Below are 14,843 nucleotides of genomic sequence, written 5' to 3'. Positions count from 1 at the left end.
TGCCCTGCAAGTGTCCTCGCTCCCGAGATACGGAGGATTGATCAAGCCAGAAATTTGACTGATCGGAAAAGCCGGTTTTCAGTGCATGTGCACTGAAAACCGGCTTTTCCGATGCCTTCCTGGGTCCATAGAAACTTCGTACAGACCCGGGACATCGGAGTTTCACGGCCATTGTCAAGGTCTCACACTCAAGACTCATCCAGACTCGGAGTACTGGATTGGCTACATCCTCTTACCAAAGCCCTGTTCTAAGAATCATGCCTAGCTCGGGTTGATGTATTCCAACATCTCCCACTGTGTCCATTTGGCTTGCACTATGGAGCCGGACCTCCACCCATCTTCAGCTACTTCTTGGCCCTGCTCTGCTCCGTCTCCCTCATCATCTCATCTGCCATGGCCCATCGCATCGCCTCCTTCTCTGGCACAAAGCCTCCCAAATCCCACTCCTCTTTCAGCATTTATTCCCCAACTTGCTTTCTCTTCTGCTGCCATCCCAGGTTCACGTATCTGACCCTGCCCTTCCCTTTGTATTGTCCAACACACTCATTGTGGCACCCATCACTGGTCCATGCAGAGCAGTGTCCCAACTGACTTCTCTGTTCATGATCACTCATTGTGGGTTCATCGCTCTAATCTGTTCCCCTTATTTCTTTTGTCGTCGTCCTTCCCTAAACTCAATGAATAATAAATAACCATTTTCCTACTCCATATCATCCTCCACAATGTTTGCTCCTCACAAATAAGGCCCTTGCCATCCACAAAGTCAGTGGGGTTGAATCCATTAACATTCTAGCCCAGTTATAACCTAATTTACAGGAGGCAATTCTTTCACCTCAACTAATTCTCCCGACCGAACTACATATCCCATCACTTGCGCTGCTCAAACTGCACAGGTGATGATGTAGCTTTCACCTTTAAGTCCAAACTTGGCTTTTTATCCATTTTCTTTGGCACATTCTCCTCCTTCAAGAAACTCAGCTTTTTCCATCTGTCCTGCCTCTCACAAGCCCTACGGTGACTTCCTGAACAAGACCTCCCCATTTAGCCTCTGCACTGTCATCTGTGATTTCAACCTACATCTAAACTCCCCTAGGCTGCTCTCCTCTAAATACTCTGTTCTTCTGCCCTCACTCAATCTCACTCCACAAGCTATCCCAACCAAACGTAACCCCTCAATCTCACCATCTTATGCAGCATCTCCACCTTGGAGGTCTGAATCACCAAGAAGACCATCTTTTACCACTCTGTCACCTCCCTTGCCATCCACACCTCCTACTTTTCTTTAGTCCCACAATTCTCACCCTGTAGTGTCAGCTGTAGCTCAGTGGGTAGCACCTCGCCTCTGAGTCACAAGGTTGTAGGTTCAATTCCACTCCAGGGACTTGAGCACATAAATCTAGGCTGACACTGCAGTGCTGCACTGTCGAAGGTCAAGGCCCCATCTGCCCTCTCAGGTGGACATAAAAGATCCCATGGCACTATTTCGAAGAAGAGCAGGGGTGTTATCCCCGGTGTCCTTGTCAATATTTGTCCCTCAATCAACATCATTAAACAGATTATCTGGTCATTATCACATTGCTGTTTGTGGGATCTTGCTGTGCAAACATTGGCTGCCATGTTTCCCACATTATAACAGTGACTACACTCCAAAAGTACTTCATTGGCTGTAAACTGCTTTGAGAAGTCTGGTGGTCATGAAAGGCGCTGTATAAATGCAAGTCTTTCCTTTTTTTTATACTCCTGGAAAAGATTCACCCCATTGCTCCCTCACCTTTACCTTCAACAGTCTCATTCTCAACAAGTTAGTTTCTTACAATTTCTGACCCCTGTTCTTCCCGATAAATTGTCCTTTAATGTATATGGTTGGTAGTGTAACAATATTCAGATGGTAGCAGATGTGCAATTCCCCCCCAATTTATATATTGCCTGGAAGAATTTTTAAAGATACCTTGTTGACTACATTGACTGAAAACCACTGCTTTGAAACTGCCTTTAAACCAGTGATATAAATGAGGTATTTGATTTTATTGTGTAAATCATGTCTCATACACGAACAATACAAGACAGACTTTTACTTTCTTTACTATATGGATCACATGCTCTCCTGTACCTGTTTCCGCCCAGTGAGTCTTGAAGAAGCCTGGTCAGCTTGGAGTCCCTGTATGGCACATGATGGCTCTTCTTGCTTTGGTCTCCCAATGCGCTGATGACATTTCCCAGTGACAGCTTCAAAGATCAAAGGGAAAAACAAGTGACACTTTAATTGTGAAAGACAATTGCTTATTATTCTGGGGGTTAATTTAAGCCTATGATTTTATCAGCTCTGCACATTTCCATTATCTAAGATTTGAAAGATTACAGTTCTGTTAGATCTGTGTTCAGGATTAATAATAAAATACAAAGTGTATTCTAGAAAGAGGAGAACAACATGTTCATCATGCCTAGCTCTGGTTGGTGTATTCCAACATCTCCCACTGTGTTCATTTGGCTTGCACGATGGACATTGTTCACTGGGTTGATTCCTGGATGAAGGGGTTGATTCCTGGAGAAAAGGTTGAGCAGGTTGGGCCGAGACTCATGTGGAGTTTAGAAGAATGAGAGGTGATCTTATTGAAACATATAAGATTCTGAGGGGGCTTGACAGGGTAGATGTTGAGAGGATGTTTCCCCTCGTGGAGGAATCTAGAACTAGGGGGTCATAGTTTCCGAATAAGGGGTCGCCCACTTAAGACAGAGATGAGGTGGAATTTCAACTCTCAGAGGGTCGTGAATCTTTGGAATTCTCTACCCTAGAGAGCTGTGGTGGCTGAGTCATTGAATATATTCAAGGCGGCGATAGACAAATTTTTGAACTACAGGGGAGTCAAGCATTAAGGAGAACAGGTAAGAAAGTGGAGCTGAAGCCAAGATCAGATCAGCCATGATCTTACTGGATGGCGGAGCAGGCTTGAGAGGCCGAATGGCCTACTCCTGCTTCTATTTCTTATGTTCTTATGCAGTATATTTAGACACAAATGACAAAATATCAAAGCACAAGCCCTTTAAATTCTGTAATTACATTAAATAACAATCAGAAAAGTGCTCCTTTAACATAAAGGACCACTGGGAGGTACTATTCACAGCTGCTGAACACCACACTGCTGAATAACAACATTTGGCAAATTGGAGTATTCAATGTTTAAACTAACAGTGAGAGACAAGGTTGAAACATAGATTTGATGAGGCGGCATGATGTACAATTTGTATCCCATGAGAACACTGAACTGATAATGGACAAGCTATGAAATATTGAAGTAAACCGAAGTAGAATCCATCTTAGTAATGCATGTGTCACATGTACTACAGGACTTCTCAGTCAGGAACATTTTTTTCTATAATACAGTCATACGATATTGTGTGCTCCACTTGTACCAGTGTAATTTGCTAATTTGATAGGATAACATCTCCCTCTCTTTATATCCTCACTTTTATCTTTATCCCTATCTTTCAACAGACCCAACCATTGAACTTTTACACAAGCCACCATCAGTATAGCTGAAGGCACAGTTCACAGTGCAGGATAATCTCCAATATCCCTTTTTATCTCTCCCCTCCCAAAATGATGAAGCAGTCTGCTACTTAAAAGCACTCCATTTAGTTGTCAAGTTTGAGTACCATTTAACCCACATGTTGACACAGGAATACTCTAAATTACAGTCCAGTGAGTTGTGCACCACCAGAATTAGCAACCTCCTCCGCCACTGGCTAATTTTTGAAGGAAAGAAAATCACATAATTAGCATCTTTCATGGCCTCGTGGCATCCCAAAACATTTCACAACCAACAAATTACTTTTTGAAATGTCGCTTTATTGACACAGCAGCCAGGACTGAAAATTGTTTGAAAATATGCAGGTTATATTTATAAAAATAAGACATAAGAAGTATACAAAAATACTCTCATCCAGTTATTGAAAACTGTTTCTCATTCGAACCCTGCCGTGCCCCTACAAAACTTTCCACTGATTTAAACTTCCTTTCTATAAAAATGTTGATGCAATCTTGGAATAAGTGAGTATGACTGGCCTTTGAAAGATAATACTCTTAACATGACTTCAGTAATTTTTTCCAACTGTTTGGAATATCTCACTGCACAGTAGTACGAGATCCCACATTCATTAAAAGTAAAGGGAACAATGCACATAGGTGAACAAATACAAAGCAACAGTCTAAAGTTAAAGAGGGATGGCGACAGTTTTAATCTTCAATCGATAGCCACAATTCCCTGGTGGAACCTACATGCATGCAAGTGTACAATTATACAGTATCTTTTACATAGCCAGGTTTGAGATAGTGCTCAAAGTGGTCTGTTGGACCTCAGAGCACTTTGTAATGTTATTTTCAAAAATTATTTTGAGTAAACTTCTGTACCAGTGCTAGTGGATGGAGAATGGGCATGTGTACACATGTCTAAGTGCAGAGTTCGCGAATTGTGGCAAGATCAAGATTCAGAGCTGTGGACAGTACACGGTAAAAGGAAGAATTTCACCGGCTGTGAACTGCTCTTTGCAGCAATCTGCATCAGATTAGCAGTGTAGCATAGCCACAGTCTAAATCATTAGTATGAAGTCAGTCTATAAATATACAACCAAAAACCAGTGCCTGATAACAACTGGCTACAATAATAATGTTTTTAAATCGCTGCTAACTGGTTTGGGAGACTTTGTTTTCCCAAACCAGTTAGCATAATTGAGCATTTTTGCCCTTCCACTCAGGTCAGCACTGCCGCAAAAGAGAGTTGGGTGGGGTGAGGAAGATAACAATGTTATTGTTGGTGTGTCTCTAGTTTAATGCTGTTTAGCTATGTTGCAAATGGATCAAAAATGTTCACAGGTTTTCAGGGAAATGGTTAGTCTGGGAATATAGGATGGGGGCCACATGTCACTTCAGATGTCCAAGGCAACAAAATACATTTTGCAACAAGTCGATAATAATTCTGACATTCTAAGTGCGCCGTGCGCAAATCATCCATTTCGCCAGTCAATGGGCTTCTTAATGTGCTTTCTTTTTGTAACCCCGACCTGCGGAGGTGTTCTCACAAAAAATAAAGACTAGAGCGGCGGGCCCCTCAACACTGTGGGCGACCCCGACCTGCCCGAGAACACCTCCACAGGTCGGGACTACAAAAAGAGCTGAAGGGGCATGTCACAACAACTTCCAGCGCCAAGCTGGTCCAGGAGGGTAACTGGGTGACGTCATCAGGACCCAGGTTGCTGGTTTGGAGCGTGGGCAGGAATATCGGCGGGGCCCAGGTACCAGCAGAGGGGCGGGAACGTCATGGCAGAGGTGCGGTGAACGATCGAGGCAGAGGAGCGTTGAGGGATTGTGGCCGAGATTTGGTGGGTGATCGTGGCGGAGGCTCGGCGGATGTTTGGTGTGGAGGTGCAGTGGGAGATGCGGCGAGTGTTTTGCGGCGGAGGAGCGGTAAGAGATCGTGGCAGAGGTACGGCGAATGTTTGTGGCGGAGGAGTGGCGAGAGATCGTAGCGGAGGTGCGGCAAATAAGGGTACCGGGCCCAGAAGAGCAGAGGGCCCAGGGGCAGCACAGACCTGCCCACACTGCAATATGTGCACGCACTAGGTCAGTGCAGCAGAGCAGGTCTCCAGTCATCCCGGTTAACCCTTGCCACTGGATAAAAGCCTGGCTCTGTCAAGCCCGTGTGGTGGCTGATGTGCAATGGTCACCTCACGTTAAAATAGATGATGATGAGTGATGGTGATGGTATTGGTAATGGTGATGGTGATGGGTTTTGAAAATAATGCATTAGGCAACATTTAAAGTATCACCAAGCCCTCATGTTGTGAATTTCTCCCCAGTGTATTTGCTCCGTATTTTGCACAACTGAAATAATTTACATAGCAAATTTTAAAGAAATGTCTAGAACAAAGTATAGTTAATAATTAGCTCAAAAGCAAAATACTGCAGATGCTGGAATCTGAAATAAAAACAGAAAATCAGGCAGCATCTGTGGAGAAAAACAGAGTTCATGTTTCAGGTCGATGATCCTTCGTCACAACTCTGACGAAGTTCGGATGCAGGGTCATCGACCTGAACGTTAACTCTGTTTCTCTCCACAGATGTTGCCTGACCCACTGAGATTTCCAACATTTTCTGATTTTAAAACCATATGACAGTCTGACACACGCAAATGCACACACACACGTATACTTCTCCAGACCTGTCAATCTGCAAGCGATGTACTGACCTGGAGCAATGAATGCATCATAGCAACTGCAAAGGACAAGATTTGAATTTTGAAAACTTTAAGGTAGAGCCAATCACAGATACGAATGATAAAATATGTAAATTCAGAACTATGTACTTACTTACACACACTCTTCAGTTCTTTTGAGAACTTGGGGAATCACTGGATATCAAGATAAAACTGATAAACTCAATGTTTGAGAGCCTTCCTGAGGTATTCCTGTTTATAAATTCTTGAATTATGTATCCTAGTGCTGATTATTAAATGTTATTTCACATAATTGTATAGGCAGTGAATCATAACTGGAAACTCCAGGACAAATCATATGTGAAAACCATTCTTTAAACAAGTGTGAAAGACCCAAACTTAAATATGGTTGAAAACATGATAGAGCATAACCTAACATTCACAATGACGGCATCTTGCTCAAGAATGCATTGCAAATGTAATGGTTAAAAAAGACAATGTTACAAACATTTTTTTTCTTTCAACACACCAGCATTTATCTTAAAACACACAAACTGCAACGGATTATATAGCGAGTTAAAACCCTGATGCTCGTGTGGGGATTAGAGCTTCTCTTATTTTCTCCCCCACCTTAACTCTATTCTCTTCCTGGACACCCAATGGAAACTGCCAAACTTGGATACACCCAAGAGCCAAGGTCAGTTGTATGTCAATTCATACTTGGCTATCGTAGATAGAAGTCCAACTTTATCTACAAGATTTATCCCTCAATCAACATCACTAAAACAGAGTATCTGGTCATTATCACATTGCTGTTTGTGGGAGCTTGCTGTGCGCAAATTCACCGCCACGTTTCCTACATTACAACAGTGACTACACTCCACAAAGTACTTCATTGGCTGTAAAGCACTTTGTGATGCCCGGTGGAAATGAAAGGCGCTATATAAATGCAAGTTTTTCTTTCTATTGTTATTTATTAATGTTATCATTACGACTATATTAACAACTTGGATGAAGGGACCGAGTGTAATGTAGCCAAGTTTGCTGATGATACAAAGATGGGAGGAAAAGCAATGTGTGAGGAGGACACAAAAATATCTGCAAAAGGACATAGACAGGCTAAGTGAGTGGGTAAAAATTTGGCAGATGGAGTATAATGTTGGAAAGTGTGAGGTTATGCACTTTGGCAGAATTATCGAAAAGTATAAGATTATGAGGGGGCTTGACAAGATGGATGCAAAGAGGAAGTTTCCACTGATGGGGGAGACTAGAACTAGGGGGCATAATCTTAGAATAAGATCACCTCTGATTCTTCTGAATTCCAATGAGTAGAGGCCAAACCTACTCAACCTTTCCTCATAAGTCAACCCCCTCAACTCTGGAATCAACCTAGTGAACCTTCTCTGAACTGCCTCCAAAGCAAGTATATCCTTTCTTAATTACGAAACCAAAACTGTACGCAGTATTCCAGGTGTGACCTCACCATTTAAAACGGAGATGAGGAGGAATTTCTTCTCCGGGGGTTGTAAATCTGTGGAATTCAGTGCCTTAGAGAGCTGTGGAAGCTGGGTCATTCAAAAAAATTGAGTCAGAGAGAGAGGGTTTTTTAACCGATAAGGGGATAGGGGGTTATGGAGAGCGGGCAGGGAGGTGGACCTGAGTCCATGATCAGATCAGCCATGATCATATTAAATGGCAGAGCAGGCTTGAGAAGCCATATGGCCTACTCCTGCTCCTATTTCTTATGTTCTTATGTTCTTATGACCTCGCTTGAGGATTTGTCTCTCAGTTCGTTGACTCCTCTGAAGAACTGGTTAGAAACAAAAATCTTCCTGAGCTCAACAAACATTTAATATTTTGTCCTTTTATACTACTATAATTTGCATCTTTGTCAGGAATTCATCTATCTGGTTTCATTATTTTCAAATCCTTCAATCCAATCACCTTTAACCTTCCAATGAATAAAACAAACAGGACATGATCCTGCAATACAGAGACAAGGTCATTATTCTGCATTACAAAACAGCACAAGTTAATATGCCACTACAAGGATAATCTGTTTTAGAGATTTCTTTGTTTCTTTAGTTTGAATTGTTCACAGAAAGATAATACCTGGATCATTTAAAAGACTGATTTATAACTATATCGTTGAAATATTACAAGCTATTTGATATTTGGAATATAAATAATAAGAAAGTTTCACCCTTCCTTTAGCTCATTGGCCTCGATATTTACCCAACCCCAACTCCGACGGGTGGGAGATGGTTGTGGGGGGTTTAAAAAGTGAAATACACGCAACTTGACCCCAAACCTTTGCGCACGCCACCTTTATTTAACCAAGGTGGATATTGAGGCATCAGTGTGTCTCCCACAGTGCAATTGGGAGCCCAATTTAAAATTTACTGTTGCAGCACGAGTTACCCAGGGGTCGGGAAACTCGGCAGGGAAAGGGCGGGAGCTGTCGAATCCACAAGTTAAGTGTCTCTTTCAGCATTAGTTGTGGGCGAGGAAGAGCAGGAGTGCTTCCCCAGAACCCTCAAGGAAGCCTTTGTCCTCGTCCAGCCCAGGTCGTCAGCCTCTCAACCATCCCCACCCCCAATCTCGATTGTCGACCTCCCAATGACCAGGGCCCACCCCAAGGGCCTTCTCTTGCAGCCTCCTGCTCCTGCTGTCTCCTTCCGCACGCTGGCCAGGCTGTCCATTTGGCCAATGGCCAGGCAGGAAACGGAGCTGAAAAATGTTATCATGAGGTCCTGCCGTGAAGATTGGCAGCACCTCCTCATCCCCAGCCTTGCCGGAGCCTTTGGCCAATTTTGCCCTCAACCGTACCCTTCCGCCACCCCATATATAATCGAGGCTATTTTTTCTGTAGGTTTCAGGTTTCCCATTCAAAGCAGCAATGTGATTAGGCTGATACAATTGCAATGTTATCTTCAAAACTGTCAGTGGGTTTCTCCAATTGAATGAGAACATTTTAATACAATTTCACAATTTTTACCTTCTTCTGTCCCAACAGCACCGCCACCCACATCAGGCTTTCTACAGGAATTGATTGTGCAGTGGCAACTGCTCCTTCTGAACTAATGTAGCGTTTTTCAGTCACTGCGATCCTTTTCCATTGAGGAAGGGATGTCCTGATCCTGGGATCTGCTACGTTGGCGTGCTGCACAGGGCGAGGAGCTTACTGCAGGGTTGGAGTGCCTGGGAGATCCCAACCAAATTGGGGCGGGGATTAATGTCCTGCAGACCTTTGCCTGGGAAGCCACGACCTGTGTGCTGCAGCTGCTAATGTTTGAAAGTGCAGGTGGGTAAGGAGCTGTTTACAGCACATCAGTACCTGACATACTGGTGGAGTGAGATATCTAGTGTTGCTAACTCTGGTTATAGGCTTTTCTGGAAGTCTGATCACATGATGTTCTGACCACAACATCTGACCATGTGACGTATGATTACAAGACACTGGATCACAAGCCCCCATTCCCCATTTCAACCCAAGCCCCCATTCCCCAGTCTTTCTCTCTCTCTCTCCTCCATTTCCCAATCTTCCTATCTCTCTCCGAGCCCCCATTGCTCAATCTTCCTATCTCTCTCCGAGCCCCCATTGCTCAATCTTCCTATCTCTCTCCGAGCCCCCATTGCTCAATCTTCCTATCTCTCTCCGAGCTCCCATTCCCCAGTTTCCATCTCTCCCGAGCCCCCAGCCTCCCTCTCAACCCTACCCCTAGTCTACCTCTCCCCCACGAATCCCGACTCCGGAGGCCCTTTAATTGGCAACTCTGGAACTTCTCCCAATTCCTGAGACTCCCTATTGCAGACTGCTGAGTTCCTTCCCCATGTCCCCAGATTGTCTATGCCTGAGCATGCACCAACTCCCCAGACCCCTCCCCCTGATTCCCGATCCTCGATTGATCCCAATATCTGTGCTCACGTAGCTCATTATTCTCCAGAGCCCCAAAGAGCTCTGTGGCTTGATGACGTCACTAGGCCGGAGGCGGGAAAGATGCAAGTCTTCAATCCCAGAGATACAGCAGTTTCCCTGCCGCTATGGATACTGGCTAAAGTGATCGCCATTCCACAAAAGCCCATTCTTTCACCCAGTGCCACCTCGCACTTACCTACGTGTCCCATGTTTTAAGTTGCAAACGGATTTGGTACTTTGAGGGCTGTCTGTAGTTTGTAATTTGCGAGTGTCTGTGGTTTCAAGATGCAACTTGTATCTATTACGATGCAAGTTATTTGGGACCGTCAATAATTGTCCGTTTTTTGCAGGTCTCCGTTTTTTGGGTGTGTCCATTTGTACAGGTTTCACTGTACATTATTCAATGGTGAACCCAGTGCATGACACACTGGAGTCACGGGCTACTGGATGCTTAAGTGCTTACAATATTTTCTGAAGGGGAGGGGAAGGGGTCATGTGAGCGCAGGAAGGTAGGGGTGAATGGGAAGAGCCAGACAGGAAAATTGTTCCTTAATATATTAAAGGTCTTTCCGAAAGCACCAGTTCTATTCGGACCCTTCTTGGCCGGAGTGCTGCTCAGGCCCTCCAACTGGATTATGGGCTGACTCTCTCATTTAAAATGTTCTCGGGGCCTTAGGTATGTTAGCTCCCAGTGTTCTTCACAGTCGCCAGCTGCATTAGGGTGCTCTAGACACCTTCGGAGTGTTACAGGCCTCTGAGAATTAGGGGAGTGGACATATGATGCAGTGAAGCATATACCCCTACGTGTAGAAATACTGCACGACCAGTTTTTGTGGTTCTAAGAATCTGTCGGCCGGATAAGGGAGCCAGATTAAACAACATAAACACCAGAAGTTGGCTTTTGGACACCAGTCTATCAGAATCTGAAAGATGGTATAAAAGCAGCTAAAAATTGTTCGGATAATATACCATAGGGGCCAATGAAAACCTTAAAGGTTCTCCATCCCCTTCTAATCAGTGCAATACAAACCTATTTAGAAAGAGGAGAAAATATGGATGATGGTGTACATGTCAAACATTTGTAGTCAAGCTGTGTAAATGACTCAAAGTACAATTTTGCCTTGCTTCTAATTACATGGAAGACCGTGTACTGTCTTTTCTAACAAATTGCCCACTCTCCACAGGTGAACAGACATATAATAGGCAGTACAATGAGGTCATTAACAAGATGAAAACACAAAATCAAAAACAAACACTTCCTGTCACTGCTTTGTTTATAAAACAGCCCAATGAAATTATTTCAAAATAAGCATTTTGAAATAGCAGAGCAACATCCACGAAAACACGTTGGGGATCTAGTTTTTTTCCTCCCTCTCTTTTGTTTCTGTTTTTTTCTCTTTCCCGTGGCAGCTGTTGATGATTCTGCCATCTCCATTTACACCCTATCCAGACTCATCTTTTGTTTCTTAACATGTCCCATTACCATCTCCTTTTGCCTTGCACCATCATCCCTTTTGTCTCTTAATCTCTCCTGCCTTCCACCCTATCACACACCTTCCTTTTTGTTCTTTCCCTGCCCCTGCACCTGCTGAAAATCTGTTACATCTCTAACTTTTTCCAGTTCTGACCACGGATCATCAACCTGAAACATTAACTCTGTTTCTCTCTCCACAGATGCTGCCCGACCTGCTGAGTGTTTCCAGCATTTTCTGTTTTTATATTATATTAGGGATATATAATGTTGGGTTTTCGAGATTTGGGCACTTTTGTTTTTACTACACAAATCATACTTTCCCCAAATCTGGTTATTAAAAAAAACTTTCTTTTTGTGAAACGAGTAATTTTTTTCATATTTCTCTAAAATCTGTTTCAGTAATGTCAGAAGAGTTTTGGCATATACAGGTTCAACTTCCGAAATCCGGAGTTGCAAAGTCCGGAATGTTCCAAAAATACTGGATATCGCGCAGATCGGAGGAATCATCGTCCAAAATCCGGAAATATGTTCTGAAAACTGTCTTTTTTTTTAAAAACATGACTTAAATGGGAGAAAATCAGTGGGGAAAATACTGGACCCTAAAATTAATTTCATTAATAAAGTGATTAATTGGAACAGTAAAAAGATCTTAAATAAATCATTTCCAAATGAGTGCAGTAGAAGCCGCGTCCTCCACTGATTTTTGTGGACTCGGCTGATGTATCTCTGGCAGCAGTGTCAGGCGTCGAGTTCTGTTGGTCCGTGCTGTGTATTCGCAGAGGTTTGTTGTGGGGCAGGGGGGCGGGGGATTCATGGGGCTAGGGATGGAATTCAACTACAAGATTTTGTTGTTGAAAAATCAAGCACGTCTTCCATGGCACCTGTGAGGATTCCTTGCTGGCCGGTTGTAATCTACCAAAATTTCCTGGATTCTGGGGAGTTCTCAATGGATTGGAAAACCACAAATGTAACATCCCTATTTTAAAAGGGAGTCAGACAAAAAGCAGGAAACTATAGACCAGTTAGCCTAAGATCTGTCATTGGGAAAATGCTGGAGTCCATTATTGAGAAGCAGTAGCGGGACATTTGGAAAAGCATAATTCAATCAAGCAGAGTCAGCATGGTTTTATGAAAGGGAAATCATGTTTGACAAATTTGCTGGAGCTCTTTGAGGATGTAATGAGCAGGATGGATAAGGGGGAACCAGTGGATGTGGTGTACTTGGATTTCCAGAAGGCACTCAATAAGGTGCCACATAAAAGGTTACTGCACAAGATAAAAGTTCACGGGGTTGGGGGTAATATATTAGCATGGATAGAGGATTGGCTAACTAACAGAAAACAGAGAGTCGGGATAAATGGGTCATTTTCAGGTTGCTAAACAATGACTAGTGGGGTGCCGCAGGGATCGGTGCTGGGGCCTCAACTATTTACAATCTATATTAATGACTTGGATGAAGGGACCGAGTGTAATGTAGCCAATTTTGCTGATGATACAAAGATGGGTGGGAAAGCAAATTGTGAGAAGGACACAAAAAATCTGCAAAGGGATATAGACAGGCTAAGTGAGTGGGAAAACATTTGGCAGATGGAGTATAATGTGGGAAAATGTGAGGTTATCCATTTTGGCAGAAAAAAATAGCAAAGCAAATTACAATTTAAATGAAGAAAAATTGCAAAGTGCTGCAGTACAGAGGTACCTGGGGGATCCTTGTGCATGAAACACACAAAGTTAGTATGCAGGTACAGCAAGTAATCAGGAAGGCAAATGGAATGTTGGCCTTTATTGCAAGGGAGATAGAGTATAAAAGCAGAGAAGTCCTGCTACAGCTGTAGGTTGTTGGTGAGGCCACACCTAGAGTACTGCATACAGTTTTGGTCTCTGTATTTAAGGAAGGATATACTTGCATTAGAGGGTGTTCAGACAAGGTTAACTAGGGTGATTCCGGAGATGAGCGGGTTGACTTATGAAGCTAGGTTGAGACGATACACATTGGAATTCAGAAGAATGAGAGGTGATCTTATTGAAACATATAAGATAATGAGGGGGCTTGACAAGGTGGATGCAGAGATGATATTTCCACTCAGAGGAAACTAAAACTAGGGGATATAGGGCCCAAATTTCCCTAACCTGTTTTTCTGGCGCCCTCACTCGAGCTGCGTTGCTTTTGTCCGCCTCCAAGCACGCCGAAAAAAGACCTCCGTATTCTGGCCACTCCCCAGCCTCTCCTCCGTCGTGGCACAGTGTGGCCCAATGCATTGGGGGCGGAGCCAGGTCCCGGCGCTGAAAACAGTGCTGGGACCTCTGCACATGTCCGGCATGGCATCAAGCGCGCATCAGTCTAGACGTGCTTCGCAAGAGGGTACTTCCACCTACCCCCCCTCTCCTCTCTCTTCCCTTCTCTTCCACCCCCTCTCTCCCCTCCCTCCCCCACCCCTCTCTCCCCCCCACACCTCCTCTCCCTCTCTCTCTCTCTCTCTCCCCCACACCTCCTCTCTCTCTTCCCACCCCATCCACACCACGGAGATACCCGAAATCCGGAATGGCCTCGGTCCTGAGGTTTCCGGATTTGAGAGGTCGAACTTGTATTGCTTTAAATTTTCAACACAGTAGAAAGTACAAATATTTGTCCTGTAGCAATTCCTGTACTGTGTCAACGGGGTCCCAGACACGTGCCAGGCAGTCCGGCACTTTCACGCTACAGGTTGTCCTTTTAGATTGCAGGAAAGGTGTTAAGTCCTGACTCTAATGTACTGACTTACACAAGACACATGCTGAAGTCAAGGTCACTCAGGACCTGCACCTTTAATTCCAGCTCTCCAGTGCTGCACTTGCCTGAGACCTCCCTTTATATACCAGTGGGACAGGTATGGAGTGTCTTCTGCAAGTGCACCTCTGGTATGCTTATTGTTACAGGTCATATCCAGTTACATTCATGTATAGCATGGTAAGATACAGTTATATACATGACAAAAGGGAAGGTTCAACTCCAGGGAGCGCATTAAGTAGGAGCACAGTGGATATTAGTTTATGGGCAGGCTAATAAATGTAGACACAGCAACCTTGCTCCCTTTTATAGCGTTTTTAAAAATGATTATTGGATTTGTACCAGCATGAACCACAAAAGACCAAACAGGTCAATTATTAAGTGAGTGCATTGTGTTTCACCAGAGCAGATTCATTATGCAAATGATTTGAAACACAACCTGATGTTCACAGACATATCAAAAACTTCTCGTAC

The 14,843-nt window shown here is 43.8% G+C and overlaps 1 protein-coding gene across 1 annotated transcript in view; it reads right to left on the bottom strand.

The window, feature by feature from the left end:
- Nucleotides 1-14,843, bottom strand: part of kif21b (kinesin family member 21B) — a 175,429-nt gene that overhangs the window by 89,733 nt on the left and 70,853 nt on the right. Inside the window, exon 7 of the mRNA XM_070859421.1 lies at nt 2,111-2,226. Within this exon, the coding sequence (XP_070715522.1) occupies nt 2,111-2,226 (116 nt within the window). The remainder of the gene's footprint in view (nt 1-2,110; nt 2,227-14,843) is intronic.

Source organism: Pristiophorus japonicus, chromosome 17 (assembly GCF_044704955.1).
Source record: "Pristiophorus japonicus isolate sPriJap1 chromosome 17, sPriJap1.hap1, whole genome shotgun sequence".
NCBI classification, from domain to species: Eukaryota; Metazoa; Chordata; class Chondrichthyes; family Pristiophoridae; genus Pristiophorus; species Pristiophorus japonicus.
This window is presented reverse-complemented; position numbering and strand designations above follow the sequence as displayed.